Below are 15230 nucleotides of genomic sequence, written 5' to 3' on the forward strand. Positions count from 1 at the left end.
ACCTCAGGAGCGACCTGCTATTTCACTCTCAGGTGTCTATTTATAAGAAACAGTTGTTTTATCTCTTTGTGTCCAGCAGGTAGAGATGTAGCATCAATCATACCAACATATGATGGTGTCAGAGAGTCTCCTGGTCAGATTTCTTAAAGCATAAATAATAAACAGGGTAATAGTGAGACACCTCCTGACCTTTAGTCACTCTGCAGCAGCTTTACCTGCCTGTTGCTGATCAGTGCAAATAAATTCAGTCCACAGCTTCCTGTAAGAGAAAATCAACTGGTTTAACTAAAAAAGGATTAAATCTATTTGCATGTTCCTGTTTGTTTCAGGCTTACAGTCTCTACTCTGGTAGCTTTTTGTTGCCAACTTTATTATATTCCTAATTTTGTATTATGATTATAATTTGGTGCTCTGGGGGTAAAAGTCATAATAAATCGTGTACTTCGGTACAGTTAAAAAAAATATTCACAGATTCGGCTTTTCTGGATCAAAAACTCATCAGCGGAACATTGCTTCTACAAAACCGACACCTCTCTGCAACCACAGCAAGACAGACAGTGACCTACAGTCGTATTTTCCTCGAACCGAGCCCAACACCGCGCTGGGAGACTTGCATTGGTTTCTATTTAGAGCTCGCTGCTCCTCAAAGGCGCAGGAACCGTCTGCAAATTGCTCCAGCAGAAAAATATGATTGTGAATTATTATATTATATTATCATAGTGGGTCACGGGGGAGCTGGTGTCTATCTCCAGCAGTCTATGGGTGAGAGGCAGGGTACATCCTGGACATGTCGCCAGTCCATCGCAGGGCAACACACAAACAACCACACACACATTCATACATCTAAGGGCAATTTTAAAGAGACCAATTAACCTAACAGGCATGTCTTTGGACTGTGGGAGGAAGCCAGAGTACCCAGAGAGAACCCACGCATGCACAGGGAGAACATGCAAACTCCATGCAGAAAGACCCCAGGACCTTCTTGCTGCAAGGAAACAGTGCTACCAACTGCGCCACCATGCAGCCCTTCTTTTATATATATTATATTATATTATATTATATGTAGTATATATATTGTACATATTTATATTATATATATATACACATAAAATGATTTTGATGACAATCCTCCTCTCCTTGGTGACGCTACTGAATATTTTTCCATCATATTTTTCTGGGTTATGGTTATTTTTCCAGAAAAGCCGAATCTGTGAACAACTTTCTAACTTTACGAGGAACCGACCAGAAGTGTTGCCAAGTCCGCTTATTATAATCGACTCTGGACTTCTTTTTTTCTGAAGTCGGTGAGTCGTGGATTCTGATTTTTTGGGCTTGTTTTTGACTGTGAAGTTGCTTATTTGGGCTTGACTTTCTTTCCAAGGGAAACCCCCTGATTATCTCCCAGCTCCTCACAATAAGCAATAAGTAATGATGTATTGTAGTGCAGGTAAATGCAGTTTTACATCTTTTTTATCTGTGCCAGCTGCTTTATGCTAATTTTTTCATATGTGATTTCTGACCACGAACGAAGATGGTTTTACACTGAGCCTGTTTGAATTGGCTCATGTGTCTTTTCTTTTAAACAGTTTAAAGAAAGTTTTTTTATTGCCTATAACTGTCATTTTGCTGTTATCTATGCAAAATGCACTTTTCTTTATATCAGTTTAAAAGTACAAGTTACTCAAAGAATTTAAGTTGATTCAAAATTCATTCCATATTTTCCTGGTTAAAGTGTTTAGCATCATTTTGCTGTTGCATATGTATAATTCCATAATAATTGTATTATGTTTTACATTGTGTGATGGTTGCCTGGACTTGTTTTCATAGAGCTGGTTGCTTGTTTTTCTCGCGAGATCTGCAACACAACCGCAGCCCGCTCAAAGTTTCGCTTTCACTCTTTGTGGCGCAGCAGGAAATAGAGCTCCCAGTGCAGATGAATTAAACCGGTTTAAACAGAAATTTAGCGTTTAATAAATTATTCTTATTGAATTCATTATAAAACTCGGACAGATAATGATTTGATGTTACTTCAAAGTCATCCTTAATCAAGCTCAGGTAAGTTTCTCTTCAGGTCAATTAAAATGGCTGAAATATGTTCACTGACTTAGTTTTCACATTTTAATCCGAGGCGAACAACCCTGCAGAAATACTCGAAATAAATCATGTTTATTTCGGAATATTATGTCACCATGTGAGGATCCATTACTGCGCAGCTTCCGGGAGCACCCAGCAAGTAACAAGCTGGGTCTCCTTTTTCACGGAGAATAAAAGCTTTAAACTCTCTGGGCCACTCTGATAGGCTGATGCTGTCTCTCATTCACACTGATGGCCTGAAATAGTCAACTTTTATTTTGAGATGATTAAACAGAAAAAGGAAACGGTTGATTAGTTTGTCATTGTTCTGCACATGTGTAGCCTGAGCGTCCAGCAGGGGGCAGAGTTTGTCTCGGAAAAGGTTTATTATGATCACCTAACCTTCACATGTATGCTTTTATTTAGCAGGATTTTCTTCCACATTCAGTTGTTTTGTCACAGAGAATCTGTGCAGATCAGTCAAAGATCGAGCTGAATTTCTGTCATACGTTTAAAATGTTGTCATTTGTAAAATTAAAGTTAGTTTTGTGTCCAGACAGTTAAAAATGCTCCCAGATAACAACGCTTTCAATTAGTCACAGAATGTATAGAAACTATACTGTTATAGCAAGTAGAAATATCTTTATGGTTAAATAAGAAAGATGTGAACTGAATTAAAATGAAATTAAATGCAGTTTTGAAAAAGAAGACTAACTTCTCTCTGTGACAGAGACGACCCAGCTTTATATCTCCTCTCCTGGTGATTTAACAGTGGGACCTCCTTTGGTTCTGACCAGCAGGGTTCTCTAGAAGCCAGTCTTTGCTCAGGTTGTCCAACTGTTCTACTGATGTCTGATTATAAACAGCTGAATAAATCTGATAACAGACGTTACTGTTCAAAACTCTGATTTAAAGTTTTGTTGATGCAAAAGCTGTCTTCAAATAACACTTTATGACTAAAACTAAAACAACATACAGAACTCTTTTCTACAGTTTCCACCGTCGTCTTGTTGAAACTAAACCTGACTTTAGTGTCTGAGGAGAAAATCTGGAAATATCAAGCATGGTAACAACTTGGTGAGATATTCTGGTGTCACTTTCTCTGTGAAGCTGAACAATATGTTAAACCTCTGATTGACAGGCCAAACATTTTTATTACTTTATGTTTAAAAGGCAGCGCAGCAGAATAGTTTTTATAGTAAATTAAATGAATTATTCTCTAGTGATAATGTAGATGATGCAGCTTCATGTAAAGTCTTTACTGCTGGTAAATAACATAAAGCAGTAGATGGTTTCTGTCTGGAGCCAAAACTAAACCTTTTTATACTGGAGCTCAGCAAACAATGGATCACATAGAAACTGATCTGCATTGTTGTTTAGCTTGTTATTTGTGATACTTGTGTTTTTGCTTATTGCTGTTATGACTAGTTTATGTGACAATATGGTGATGGATGGTTTAAATGGCTCAAACAATAATAAAATGATCAGGTCTGCTGACTGGTACCAGTTAAAGAGTGTTCTGGTGTCCTCTGGTTCTCTTTAGGAAATCATTCTTTCTCCAGTTCTTTGTAAAAGTGTTTAACAGACCTTATAGATAAATAGTCAGAGGTTCCCCTTAAATCTGAAGGCTGCAGAATGAAAGGAGGATAACTGAGATAAATAAAGCACTAACTCCCAACCCCCCCCAAAGGACCACCTTTTATTTATTCATGGAAATGTGCATTTTAAAAGAACATGTTCCAACTGAATGGTATAGCTATGTTGCTGGTTTTCTTTAGTTTTTGCATTGTCAAAATAGAGTCCATACAGACACACTGTGATAAGCACACAAACACAATGACATTAAAACAATAGACTTGTTTTAATCTGTCCAACTATAACATGACTATTTGTGTTTTACTGAGCAGCTTCAATCATTGGGGATGTAAATATTCTTTTTTTTCTTACATTTACTCTTAATAAGAGTTTTTATTTTGGGTTTTTGCCGAAATTGAGCCCAACTATAAGTTTTAAAGAGCAGTGATCCAAATATTCAGTTGTTTTGTTTTTGTTCACACAAGCTTCGTACATAATGGTGAAAGTTGATAAAGTGAAATAAAATCTAAACTGTTTTCTTACAGATAAATCAGGGCTGAACAATATGGCATCTGCAGGTGATGAAGCTGGTAAGATTTTATTCATATGAACATTAAAAAACTCTTTATTCTTTATTTACACTCCATGAACGTGTTACACAAATGATGATGTATGTTTAGTTAGCTGCTCTTGGTGTATTTTTCAAATTGAATTGTTTCAATGGGATCAGAGTTGGGTCATGATTTCCAGAACTCTGCTGTATTTTTATTGCAGATGATGATGTCAGAATCCAGAAGCGCAGAAACAGCCTAAACCTTGACCGGCCAGACTGTGAGTTGGAACAGAATATGTATATATTTATATATGTACAATATAAACCAGATCTTTTTATTGCATTTTTATGGTGAAAATGCTCCTCAACCTATATGGAAAATGACATCACGTGATGATGTTACGTCACAATAAGCTGGATGGAGAGGTTGAGACTCTTTTCCAACGTTGTCCTGCCAACTGATCTGATTGGTCTCTGTCACGTCTCCAGATACCAAAGCAGCAACCATCTACTTCCATCATCTAGTCCAGGTTTATGTCAGAGATGCTCCACAAATTTATATTTAGCAGACAAACATGCTGCAACCTCCCTAACAGATGTAAATAATAAGTCATGTTACCTTCCAACATTAAGCAGGAAGGGACAAAGGGTCGAGTGATACAGCGATAGAGCGCATCAGCAGCTGTGGTTTTTATTGGTTGGCTATTTTCATTCAGTCCTATCAGAAGAAGTCATAAAGAACAGATTTTAGAGGAATGCTGTAAATTCATCTCTGTACCAGGTGACCCACCTACTGTATGCTTTTTTAAATCAGCATCTGTTTCTAACAATGATCACTTAAAAGAACAATATAGTCTCTAAACATGAAGACACCACAGAGACGCCTACAAAACCCTCATTTCATCTCCCAGGTTTTGTGGCTCATCCACCTCCTCATGTGTCCAGACAGCAGCAACGTCCTCTTAAACCTTCCCTGTGTGTCTCTGACAAACATCCTGGCTGTATTGTTTCCTTTTTAGCAGTTTCACTGTTTCACTGTCATATATTTGTCATTTCTCTTCACAGCCAGTATACCAACTGTTTAGCTAGCAGAACTTTATATCATTACTTCTCACTGCCCTGTACAATGACTCAATGAAATAACAAAATGTCTCTATTTAATTTTATGTAGATTTTTGTGGCCTTAATGGCCTTTATTCACAGTAGTCAGAAGAAGTAAAACAGCAATCGAACCCCCGGCAGCTGCTCCTCCATATATGGGGTTTCCTGTCTTCCACTAAGCCTCTTTATTTATTTTATACATAATCTTTATTGATGCTGGTTGGGTTTTGTTAATTTAAGGTAAACGTTTGATCAGTGCAGCTATAAAAGAGGATTGGACATGATTAAAGTATTACTCATCCATTCTTTATTTTATTTTTTCTGTCAGTCTCAGAGCTTCGGGTTGTTCTGCTGGGGAACAGCTGGTCAGAGAGGAGATCTGTGGGGAACTTCATACTGAAAGAGGAAAGGTTCATCACTGAAAAAGCTCCTGGCCAGTGTGAGGAATTTATTACAGAGTTTGAGGAGAAGACAGTAACCATCATCAACACCCCAGACCTCCTGCAAGCCAACCTGTCTGCAGACAAACTCAATGAGCATGTGGAGACCTGTGTGAGACTCTCTGATCCTGGACCTCATGTGTTCCTGCTGGTTCTACAGCCTGAAAACTTCACTGAAGAACAAAAACGGAGACTCTGTGGGTTCCTGACACGTCTTAGTGATCGATGGTTTGATCATTCAATGGTTCTGATTTCCACACCCAGAGAGAGGAGTGAAGCTGATGATTCATCTGACCTACTCTTAAAAGAGATGATTGTTAAATGTCAGTACAGACACTTGAAGCTGAAGAACATTGATCATCTTGAGCTGTTAACATGTTTAGGTCAAATTATAAAAGAGAACAATGGATATTTGAGCTGTGATGTATTTAAGGATGCAGAACAAAGACTAACTGAAGAAGATGTCAAACTAGAGGAAGCCAGTTTGGTTTTCAGTCCCACACAAGACAACGGTAAGATATGGAGATTCAGTAATTTAATGAGAATTTACTGAGAAAACATATGTTTAGACACTATTTTTTCTTGGTGTGCATTCTGATAGTGTTGTTAAGAACCTAAAAATAATGGGTTTGACAGAATTAGGTCCACATGCAGAGCAGAGATGTGCAGTTGTTCAATTTGAATCACATATTTAGATTGGCACCATAGGTGATGGTGTTGCAGGTATTTTCCAGAGCGTTTGACGGTCAATCAGCACACTGGGAGTAAAAGTCTGCAGATTCAGAAGGAACCTGACTGATGTATTACAGATCCTCACAGCACCTTACACAGTTTGATGGTGTCACATTTGAGCTTCCAGGAAACTGGACAGACTTTTTATCAGTGTTCATCATTAAAAAGAACCACTTCTCAATGTAGTTTATCCAGGTTAAAATTGATTAATTATTTGTATTATTTCAAACATCTAAACACTCTGAAGTTCACTGCTCCAGCATGAATGACGTCTCATTTATTATATTTTCTCCAAAATTAATTTTTAAAATGTATTAGCAAGTCATTCATCAATTAGCTTATTCACTATGTCATCAGCTAACATTTATAACCTACCATAAATCAGTTTTATTCACTGCTCTTGTTTTTGCTCACATTAACTGAATTTCATAAGGGGTGAATTCACAAAACAGCAGCTCTCATTCACAAATTGTAATGCTTTTGTGATCAATAACCAACATAGTTGAATAGTGAAGCTTTAATTGACCAGTGACCGATTTAGGGTAACTTTTAACCGTCTAATACAATCCAGACAGCGTAAGAATTTGCATAAGTTGTTTGCTTTGTTCTTTAAACTGTTATAGCACAGTCAAAAGCACATAGTAATACCCAACAACTGCCACATAATAAATACTGAAAGTTCAAATTGTCTTGGGAAAAGGAGCTAAAGCACGTGCTCCCTGCCATTCTATGATAGTTCTACAGCAATAAAATGAAAATAAAGCCAGATGGCTAAGATATAATTATGTTCATAAAAAATTAAAGCAATGCTAGAAATCATTTTAAGCACATTTGCGGACATAATTTTCAGTCAGGTAAATTAAAGACATCTGTACTTTATTTTACCTTTGCTCACCTTTACGGTGGACTCGTAAAATAAAACGAACAAAAGAAAACCAACCGTATCCATTAGACATTAGACATATCCATCATAATGATCACATATGTGGTATGAAGAAGCAACTCACTTTAGTTGCCAGCGGTTTAGACATTAATGGCTGTGTGTTGAGTTATTTTGAGTGGACATTAAATTTAAACTGTTATACAAGCTGGACACTGACTACTTTACATTGTATCAAAATGTCCTGCCTTCATTGTTGTTGCATGAAAAGATATAATGAAATATTTTCAAACATGTCAGGGGTGTACTCACTTTTGTAAGATCATCATCAAAAATGCCAACGCAGCTTTGAGTGCCATGAAAAACTTTCTTATTTAGTAACAGGAAAAAACATTAGATCCATAAATTAGGTGTGAAAAACAAGAAATTAATAAAATTACGTAACATCAGGAATATTAATAAGGAATAAAATTGTTAAATTACTAATGCTGATTAATGAAAAATATGAATAAGAACATGAAAAGTAAAACTTTTCACATTAACTTTTGCAGGGCCTTCTCTTTATAGGACCTTTTGATTTTTACTCTCAAATATTTTTTATACTTTTGTGATGCACCCTCTAAACCAGGAGGTCTCAAACTTTATGATCAAAGGTCCAAACCTGATTTGTGGATATGTTTGAAGGTCCAGAACAACTAGTGATGAGCTAATCCTGATGGTTAAATCTGCGTACAACTTACAAGTAAAACAAATGTTGATGCATTTTTAAGACGCTTTTATGCAAAATGACTTACAGATGAGTATATAACAAAGCAGTTAATATCTAAACTAACAATAAGACACTTAATGCCTACAGTTGTGTAGCTGTGATGCTCTAATTTCTGACAGTAAAATATAATGAACATGCTAACTTAAAACGACATTTTAAACTTCTACTTAATTACTTTTTATGCCTCAACAAATAAAAGTTTTTTTACAAATAAAAATAACAAAATATATAAACTGAACTTAAATTGCAGTAAGACTCAGTAACAACTCAGGTAAAACTTACTGATACTAAGAAATAAATTAGTGTTCAGAATTACGATGTCTGCCGTCAATGAGCTAAAAATCCAAAAAATTTATTTCCCAAATTCACTTTACATTTTTCATAATTCCATGTATCACAAAAAAAAAACACATTCTTTAACTTTAAAACGTTTTTAGTTATTTATTTAATGGGATCAACTTCAAAGTTTCAATAGAAAAATAATCCAAATATATTAGGGATTTTATTTTTTGTAAAACTCCTAAAAAAAACTCCTGTTCTCTAGTTTGTTCTAAAATATTAACACATATGTTTCATATGAAAGTTATAAAACAGTCCTTTTTATAAAAAGAAAAAAAAAACTACAGATAAAAACACTTAAATTTCACATTTTAATAATCAGGATGATTTTTTTCTACTCCGACTCATATTTTGTTCCTTCAGAGTTTCTCACCCGGGTTCTTTGCTCCAACACAAGGTTAACTGGGTTTTACAAAGCTGCTATAATGCTTCAACATGTCACCTAAAACACTCAGAAGTGGTACAGCAAGTCAGAATAGTTTAAAAGACTATATATGTATGAAAATAATTGCTCTATGATGATTTATTAAGGTGTTCAGAGCAGAACATTTGAGGAAGACACAAAGTTTAATGTGTTGAAGTTTATTTTGTGCTTACAGGAGTTTATTAATTAATTATGAATTTATTTTGTAGCAGATGGACTCAGGATTGTGATGTTTGGCAAAAGTGAGGACAAGAAGAACTCTCTCTGCAAATCCATCATGAAGAAAAAGCAAATTCCATTTATTAAACTTAACCCCTCAAAGCACAGCATGGTGGCTTGTGGAGAATGGAGAGGAAAACCAGTGAAAGTTGTAAAATCTCCTGACATCTTCAGTCTCTCAGTGGAAACTTTAATAGAAGAACTGCAGAGTTGTATGACGCTTTGTCTTCCTGGACCAAATGTTCTGCTGCTGTTAGTGAAGCCTTCAGAGTTCACTGAGAAGAACAGAAAAGCACTGAAGTTTGTTTTGAGCTTGTTTCATCAAGATGCCTTCAAGTATGCCATGGTCGTCACAACACATGAACATGAAATGAGTCCCTCTGTTAATGAACTTCTGAAAGAATGTGCTGGAAGATACTACAGCATGTTTAGAGAAGATCATAACATATTAATGCAGGAGATCGAGAACATTTTGGATAGAAATGGAGGAACATTCCTCACCTTCAGAGATGAGATCAGCAGACCCCAACGTAAACAGATAAAACCTCCTCTAAACCTGGTTCTGTGTGGAACTAGAGGAGCAGGGAAGACCTTAGCAGCCAAGGTCATTCTAGGTCAGACAGAGCTTCATTCAGCCTCCAACTCATCAGAGTGTGTTAGAAACCAGGGGCAGGTGTGTGGACGTTGGGTTTCTCTGGTGGAGCTACCTGCCTTGTATGGAGAAGCTCAGCAGAAGGTGATGGAGGAATCATTCAGGTGTATCTCCCTCTGTGATCCTGAGGGTGTCCACGCTTTCATCCTGGTCCTACCTGTGGGTCCTCTCACCGATGAAGACAAGGGAGAGCTACAGACCTTCCAGGACACCTTCAGCTCTCGGGTCAATGACTTCACCATGGTTCTGTTCACTGTGGAGTCAGATCCTAAACATCCGGCTGTTGTTAACTTTGTAAGCCGAGACAGAGACATCCAGAAGCTCTGTCAGAGCTTTGGAGAAAGATATGTTGTTGTCAACATGAAGGATAGGCAGCAGATCCCAGAACTGCTGGAGAAGGTGGATAGATCAATCATTCACAAGAATAGTCCATTTTTTTACACATCAGAGACATTCATAAGAGGCCAAATACAGAAGAGCATACAGCAAGATGAACGTATCACCAGACTAGAGGCTGAAATGAAGAAACTCAAAAAGACACCGTCAGATCTGTGTAAGTTCTTGTTATTAAACACCATATTTCAGACTAGACGTCTGGTGCAATGCTGTAGTAACTGTCAACATTTGAACTTTCTGAATCTTATTTATATTACAGGTGCGGAATCAGATCAGAGCTCCAAGTGTCTGAGGATTGTGCTGATTGGAAAGACCGGTTGTGGAAAGAGCTCCTCTGGAAACACAATTCTGGGACGTAAAGTCTTTAAAGCTGAGACCAACCCCAAATCAGTCACAAAACGTTGTCAGAAAGAACAATGTGAGGTGGACGATCGTCCTGTTGCTGTGGTCGACACTCCTGGTCTGTTTGATGACAGTTTGACCCATGAAGAAATTAATGAGGAGACTTTAAAATGTATGAGCATTCTGGCTCCAGGCCCACATGTCTTCCTGCTGGTATTACGGATCGGGAGATTGACACCAGAGGAGAAAGAGACGTTGAAATTAATAAAGGAAGGCTTTGGGAAGGATGCAGAAAAGTTCACCATCCTTCTTTTCACAAATGGAGATACACTGGAACATGATGAGCAGACAATCGAAAGTTACATAGAAAAAGATAAAGATTTCTTAGAGAAGCTGATCTCTGACTGTGGAGGAAGATACCATGTGTTTAACAACCATGATAAACAGAACCGAACGCAGGTCAGTGAGCTGATCAGAAAGATCAACACCATGGTGAAGCAAAATGGAGGAAGCTGCTACACCAACGAGATGCTGCAGGAGGCTGAAACTGCCATCCGGAAAAAAGCTGAGAACATCCTGAAGGAGACGGAAGAAGAAATGAAACGAGAGAAGGAGGAGCTTAAAAGAAAATATGATGAAGAAATGCAAGAAATGAAAAGAAAAATGGAAGAACAAAAAGAAAAACTAAGACAGGAAGCAGACAAGAAATTAAAGGAAATGAAAGAACATATTGATAAAGAGCATAAACAGAGAGAGAAGGAGCAGGAAGAGAGAGAAAAGGAAAAGAGAAAAAGAGAAACAGATGAAAAAACTCATCGACAGAATCTGATAAGGCATCTTGAAATTCTAGACAAACAAGTTCAGTCAGAAAAAGAGGAAAAGAAGAGTGTCAACAGAGAGCTGGAAATGATCAGGAAAGAGAAGGAGAAATATAAGGAGGCTTGGGAAAAAGAACGCAGAGAATGGTGGGAGAAACAAAAAGAAGAGGAGGAGAAGAGAAAACAGGAGGAGCAAAGGAAAAGGAGAGAACTTGAGGAGCAGTACAAGAAGGAAATTGAAAGATATGAAGAGGAAAGAAAGATGGAGGAACAGATCAGAAGAGAACAGGAAGAAAAAGAACGAAAGATTTTAGAAGAAAAACTGGAAGGACTTCAAAAGGAATACGAAGAGAAAGCAAGAGAGGAAGCTGTCAAGTCAAACGAATTCCAGGAGAAATATAAAAAGGAGTTTGAGGCTCAGAAGGAGGTTCATGAGAAGCAAATGAAGGACCAAGATGAGAAGTATGACCTGTTGAAGGTGCTGGCAGCACATAAAGAAGCAGAAAAGAGGAAACGATATCAGGCAGAAATTAATAATTTAGTGAAATGTGTTTCAAAGAAGAAAGAAAATCTGACAGAAGTCAAAGATTTACTAGTGAAACATGAGCAAGAATTAAATCAAAAGAAAACACAGGCAGAAAAAGAAGAACTGCAGAAAAATCATGAAACTGAAATAAGTGAACTTGTGGAGAAACTTCTTACAGCTGAGAGAAAATGTTGGATTTTATGAGGAGAATTTTTTGCCTCAGCTAATCTGAAAAATTGTTGTCTGTACATTTCTGAAATATCCATGTGAACATGAGACAAATGTTCATGGTATCAAAGTTTGATCAGTGTTGGGAATTAGAGGTGTGGTAGGGCAGAGTGGGGTAAGATAAGCTACTTTTACCTTTTCGTTCTTCAGGCAAAATTAAATGACACTCGAGTAAAATGAAAACATCTACTCATAATTGTGACTGTTGTCTAACAAATTAAAATACAAGAATGAGTCTGCCACAAACAGCTATGGCAATATAACATCAGAAAAAATGATTCAATTCAATTCAGTTTTATTCATATAGCGCCAATTCACAACAAATGTTGTCTCAAGGTTCTTCACAACAGTCAGGTTCATACATTCCAATTAGTCCTAACCATTGAACAGTGCAGTCAGTTATTTATTCAAAGTGGCTCAATTTGCCCCAGGCCTGGGATAAATTGATCCATATTACAGGGTAAAATGACCCATCTATTTTTCTGGTCTGTTGTGGTGAAGAAAGAACTGAGCCAGAAAGCAGAGCTCTTCTGACCGTCACTTATGGTCATGAGATACAGATCATGACCATAAGAACAGGATCCCGGATACAAGTGGCCAATACATGATTCCTTCAGAGGGTTGCTGGACTCAGCCTTAGAGACAGGGTAAGGAGCTCCTTAATCCCACAAGGGCTCAAAGTAGAGCCTCAGCTTCTCCACCTCGAAACATCGTGGTCAGCTGACGTGGTTCAGATATCTGATTAGGATGACCTCTAGTTGCCTCCCTTCTGAGGTTTTCCAGGCATGTCCCACTGGGAGACCACGGGGAAGACCCAGATGGATGGATGGATGGATGGATGGATGGATGGATGGATGGATGGATGGGTATCATCAAACTTTTCTAATCAATGCAGTATAGTATGCATTATGTCCTGCAGACTATACCTGCTTTGACCATTAATTGTCCAGTTGTTCAGGACAAGAATGATGTTTTGTTGTGGAAACTCAAATGCCAACTCACGGCTCCTCTTTGGAGTAAGGCAACATTTTGAAGTGGTCAGCCAGCTCTTTCTACATCTCCATCTCCACTGTATAGACTCTATTTGCTCTCTTGTTTCACTGTAGCCCATTGCTTTCTGTGTTTTGACCTCACTATGAACCCTTTGCGGTGTTGATCTACCAATGTTTCTGTCCATTGCCACATATTTGATGGATTTCCATCCTTGACATCTGAAAGTGTTTTCTCCATCTTCTCCAAGATTGTTGAGCCCAAGTTGGACCTTCTCCTATACATTCTTGGCATTTTTACATTATGCAATTTGGAAAGATATGACTGACAGTTATTAACTTTCAGTTGGGTAAAGTCAAACCAGTGGTTCAATTTAACCCATGACCTTTAGCTCACTTTGCCCCATAGCCACCATTTTGGACAAAATGGTCCAGTTTAACTAATAAAGTTGGGAAACCACCAACATATACCATGTGCAACAATAGCTAAAAGAAATGTACCTTGATGCAACTTTCATTGAACACAAAACATTAAGGAAAAAATGGTTATTTATAGAAAAACAATCTTACCACTTGTCACATGATGGTTGCCTTCTGAAAGCAACGTCACCTGACCCCAGAAAAGCATGGTTGCTAGGATACAGGGGGTGGCTCATCTTATCCCACTCTCCTCTTCCTGTTCTGTTGAGTTCTTAAAATATATTTGAATCTAACCCTGGAGAATGTTATTGCCATCTGCCAGCACATTCAAGAAGAAGAAACAGCCTCTATAAATAGGACTGTCCATTGGTGAGTGTGAGCCTGGCTGTGTTGCTCAATGCCGTGTGGGGTGCAGATCTTCTCCTGTGGGTTTCTCCCTGCTTCTGCTGAACCTGGTACACAGAGAAGCCCCAGGTAGATGTGGTCACTTCCAGAGCCTTTAAAGAAATGTGTCCATTGTTGGAGAAAATATGATGATGATATGCATCACCCAGAGCTGTCTTGTGCACTGTAACTGTACAATAGAAAAGTTATGTGAATTTTCCTAAGATTCTGAAGTGTCTGATTTTCTTTTTAATAGAAAGTGGAATAAATTGTGACTCAAGGTTTGTTTTTTCTTCTAGGCAATTAAATATGGGATGCCAGTAATGCAGGAATTTGTTCTTGTTCTTGATTGATTTTGAGTCATTGAGTCGCTGAATGGTGCCATCAAACTAAAATGGTTGCAGTTCTTTATGAAGAGATTGAACCAAATGTGGTTTTATCTCCCTGAAGCAATTTTTGACATTTTTTTAGGAATTGATTTTTTCTAAACTGTGACTCTGAAATTTCTAAATTATCAACTAAATTATCAGATTATCATAAACAGGTTATCCAGTACTGGAAAATGATATACAGTATAAACACAACTTTTCCCATCACGTAACTTCAGTTTATGTTTTAATAAATAGAATGTATTTTTTTATAAAGAAGGGATGGATCCGGGAATTTGGACATTTATACATTTATTAGACAATGATGGGAATCTTCTAACATATGGAAAGTTTATATATAGATATGATGTGGTACGTTCTGAGTAAATTTAAGAAAGTAATGAAAGCTGTTCCTTGGACAATGATTCAAATGATTCAGCCAAAGAGGTTTTAACTTATTCTTCTTTTATAATTAATGAACCATCTCTATAATTGAAGGATGTCTATTTATGGATAAAAAGTGTAGCAACAAACACAATGAGGTGAATTGCTGCCCTCTGCTGGTGATTCTGTGATACTGGGGAAATTAGAAAGGGAACAGATTATTTATAAGTTGTTGCAGTATTGTCTGATAATGATCCACTATTATGAAAATTTCTGTCAGGTTCAGATGACTCGATTAATTTAAACACAATCATTAAAGAATGATCAGACAGAGGAGGGTTGTGTACTGTATTAATGGTGCTACACAATTAAATTAGTCTTGCCTGCTTCTTCAATATGTTCTGTTAACAGAAAACCTCAGGAGCGACCTGCTATTTCACTCTCAGGTGTCTATTTATAAGAAACAGTTGTTTTATCTCTTTGTGTCCAGCAGGTAGAGATGTAGCATCAATCATACCAACATATGATGGTGTCAGAGAGTCTCCTGGTCAGATTTCTTAAAGCATAAATAATAAACAGGGTAGTAATGAGACACCTCCTGACCTTTAGTCACTCTGC

The 15230-nt window shown here is 37.4% G+C and overlaps 1 protein-coding gene across 1 annotated transcript; it reads left to right on the forward strand.

The window, feature by feature from the left end:
* Positions 1-2020: 2020 nt before the first annotated feature.
* On the forward strand, positions 2021-14188 carry LOC124865195 (putative leucine-rich repeat-containing protein DDB_G0290503). The gene is made up of 6 exons (XM_047360160.1): positions 2021-2055; positions 4194-4238; positions 4423-4479; positions 5631-6254; positions 9096-10310; positions 10413-14188. The coding sequence occupies exons 2-6, from the start codon at positions 4214-4216 to the stop codon at positions 12041-12043; spliced, it is 3552 nt and encodes a 1183-aa protein (XP_047216116.1). The 5' UTR covers positions 2021-2055; positions 4194-4213; the 3' UTR covers positions 12044-14188.
* The last annotated feature ends 1042 nt before the right edge of the window (positions 14189-15230 follow it).

This window comes from Girardinichthys multiradiatus, unplaced genomic scaffold, assembly GCF_021462225.1.
Source record: "Girardinichthys multiradiatus isolate DD_20200921_A unplaced genomic scaffold, DD_fGirMul_XY1 scaffold_38, whole genome shotgun sequence".
NCBI classification, from domain to species: domain Eukaryota; kingdom Metazoa; phylum Chordata; class Actinopteri; order Cyprinodontiformes; family Goodeidae; genus Girardinichthys; species Girardinichthys multiradiatus.

Excerpts from the sequence above, each read along its gene's own strand:
- LOC124865195 (XM_047360160.1), top strand. The coding sequence starts at position 4,214 with ATGGCATCTGCAGGTGATGAAGCTG. Across the intron at positions 4,239-4,422 it reads ATCTGCAGGTGATGAAGCTG|ATGATGATGTCAGAATCCAG; the intron begins GTAAGATTTTAT and ends TTTTTATTGCAG. Across the intron at positions 6,255-9,095 it reads CAGTCCCACACAAGACAACG|CAGATGGACTCAGGATTGTG; the intron begins GTAAGATATGGA and ends TTTATTTTGTAG.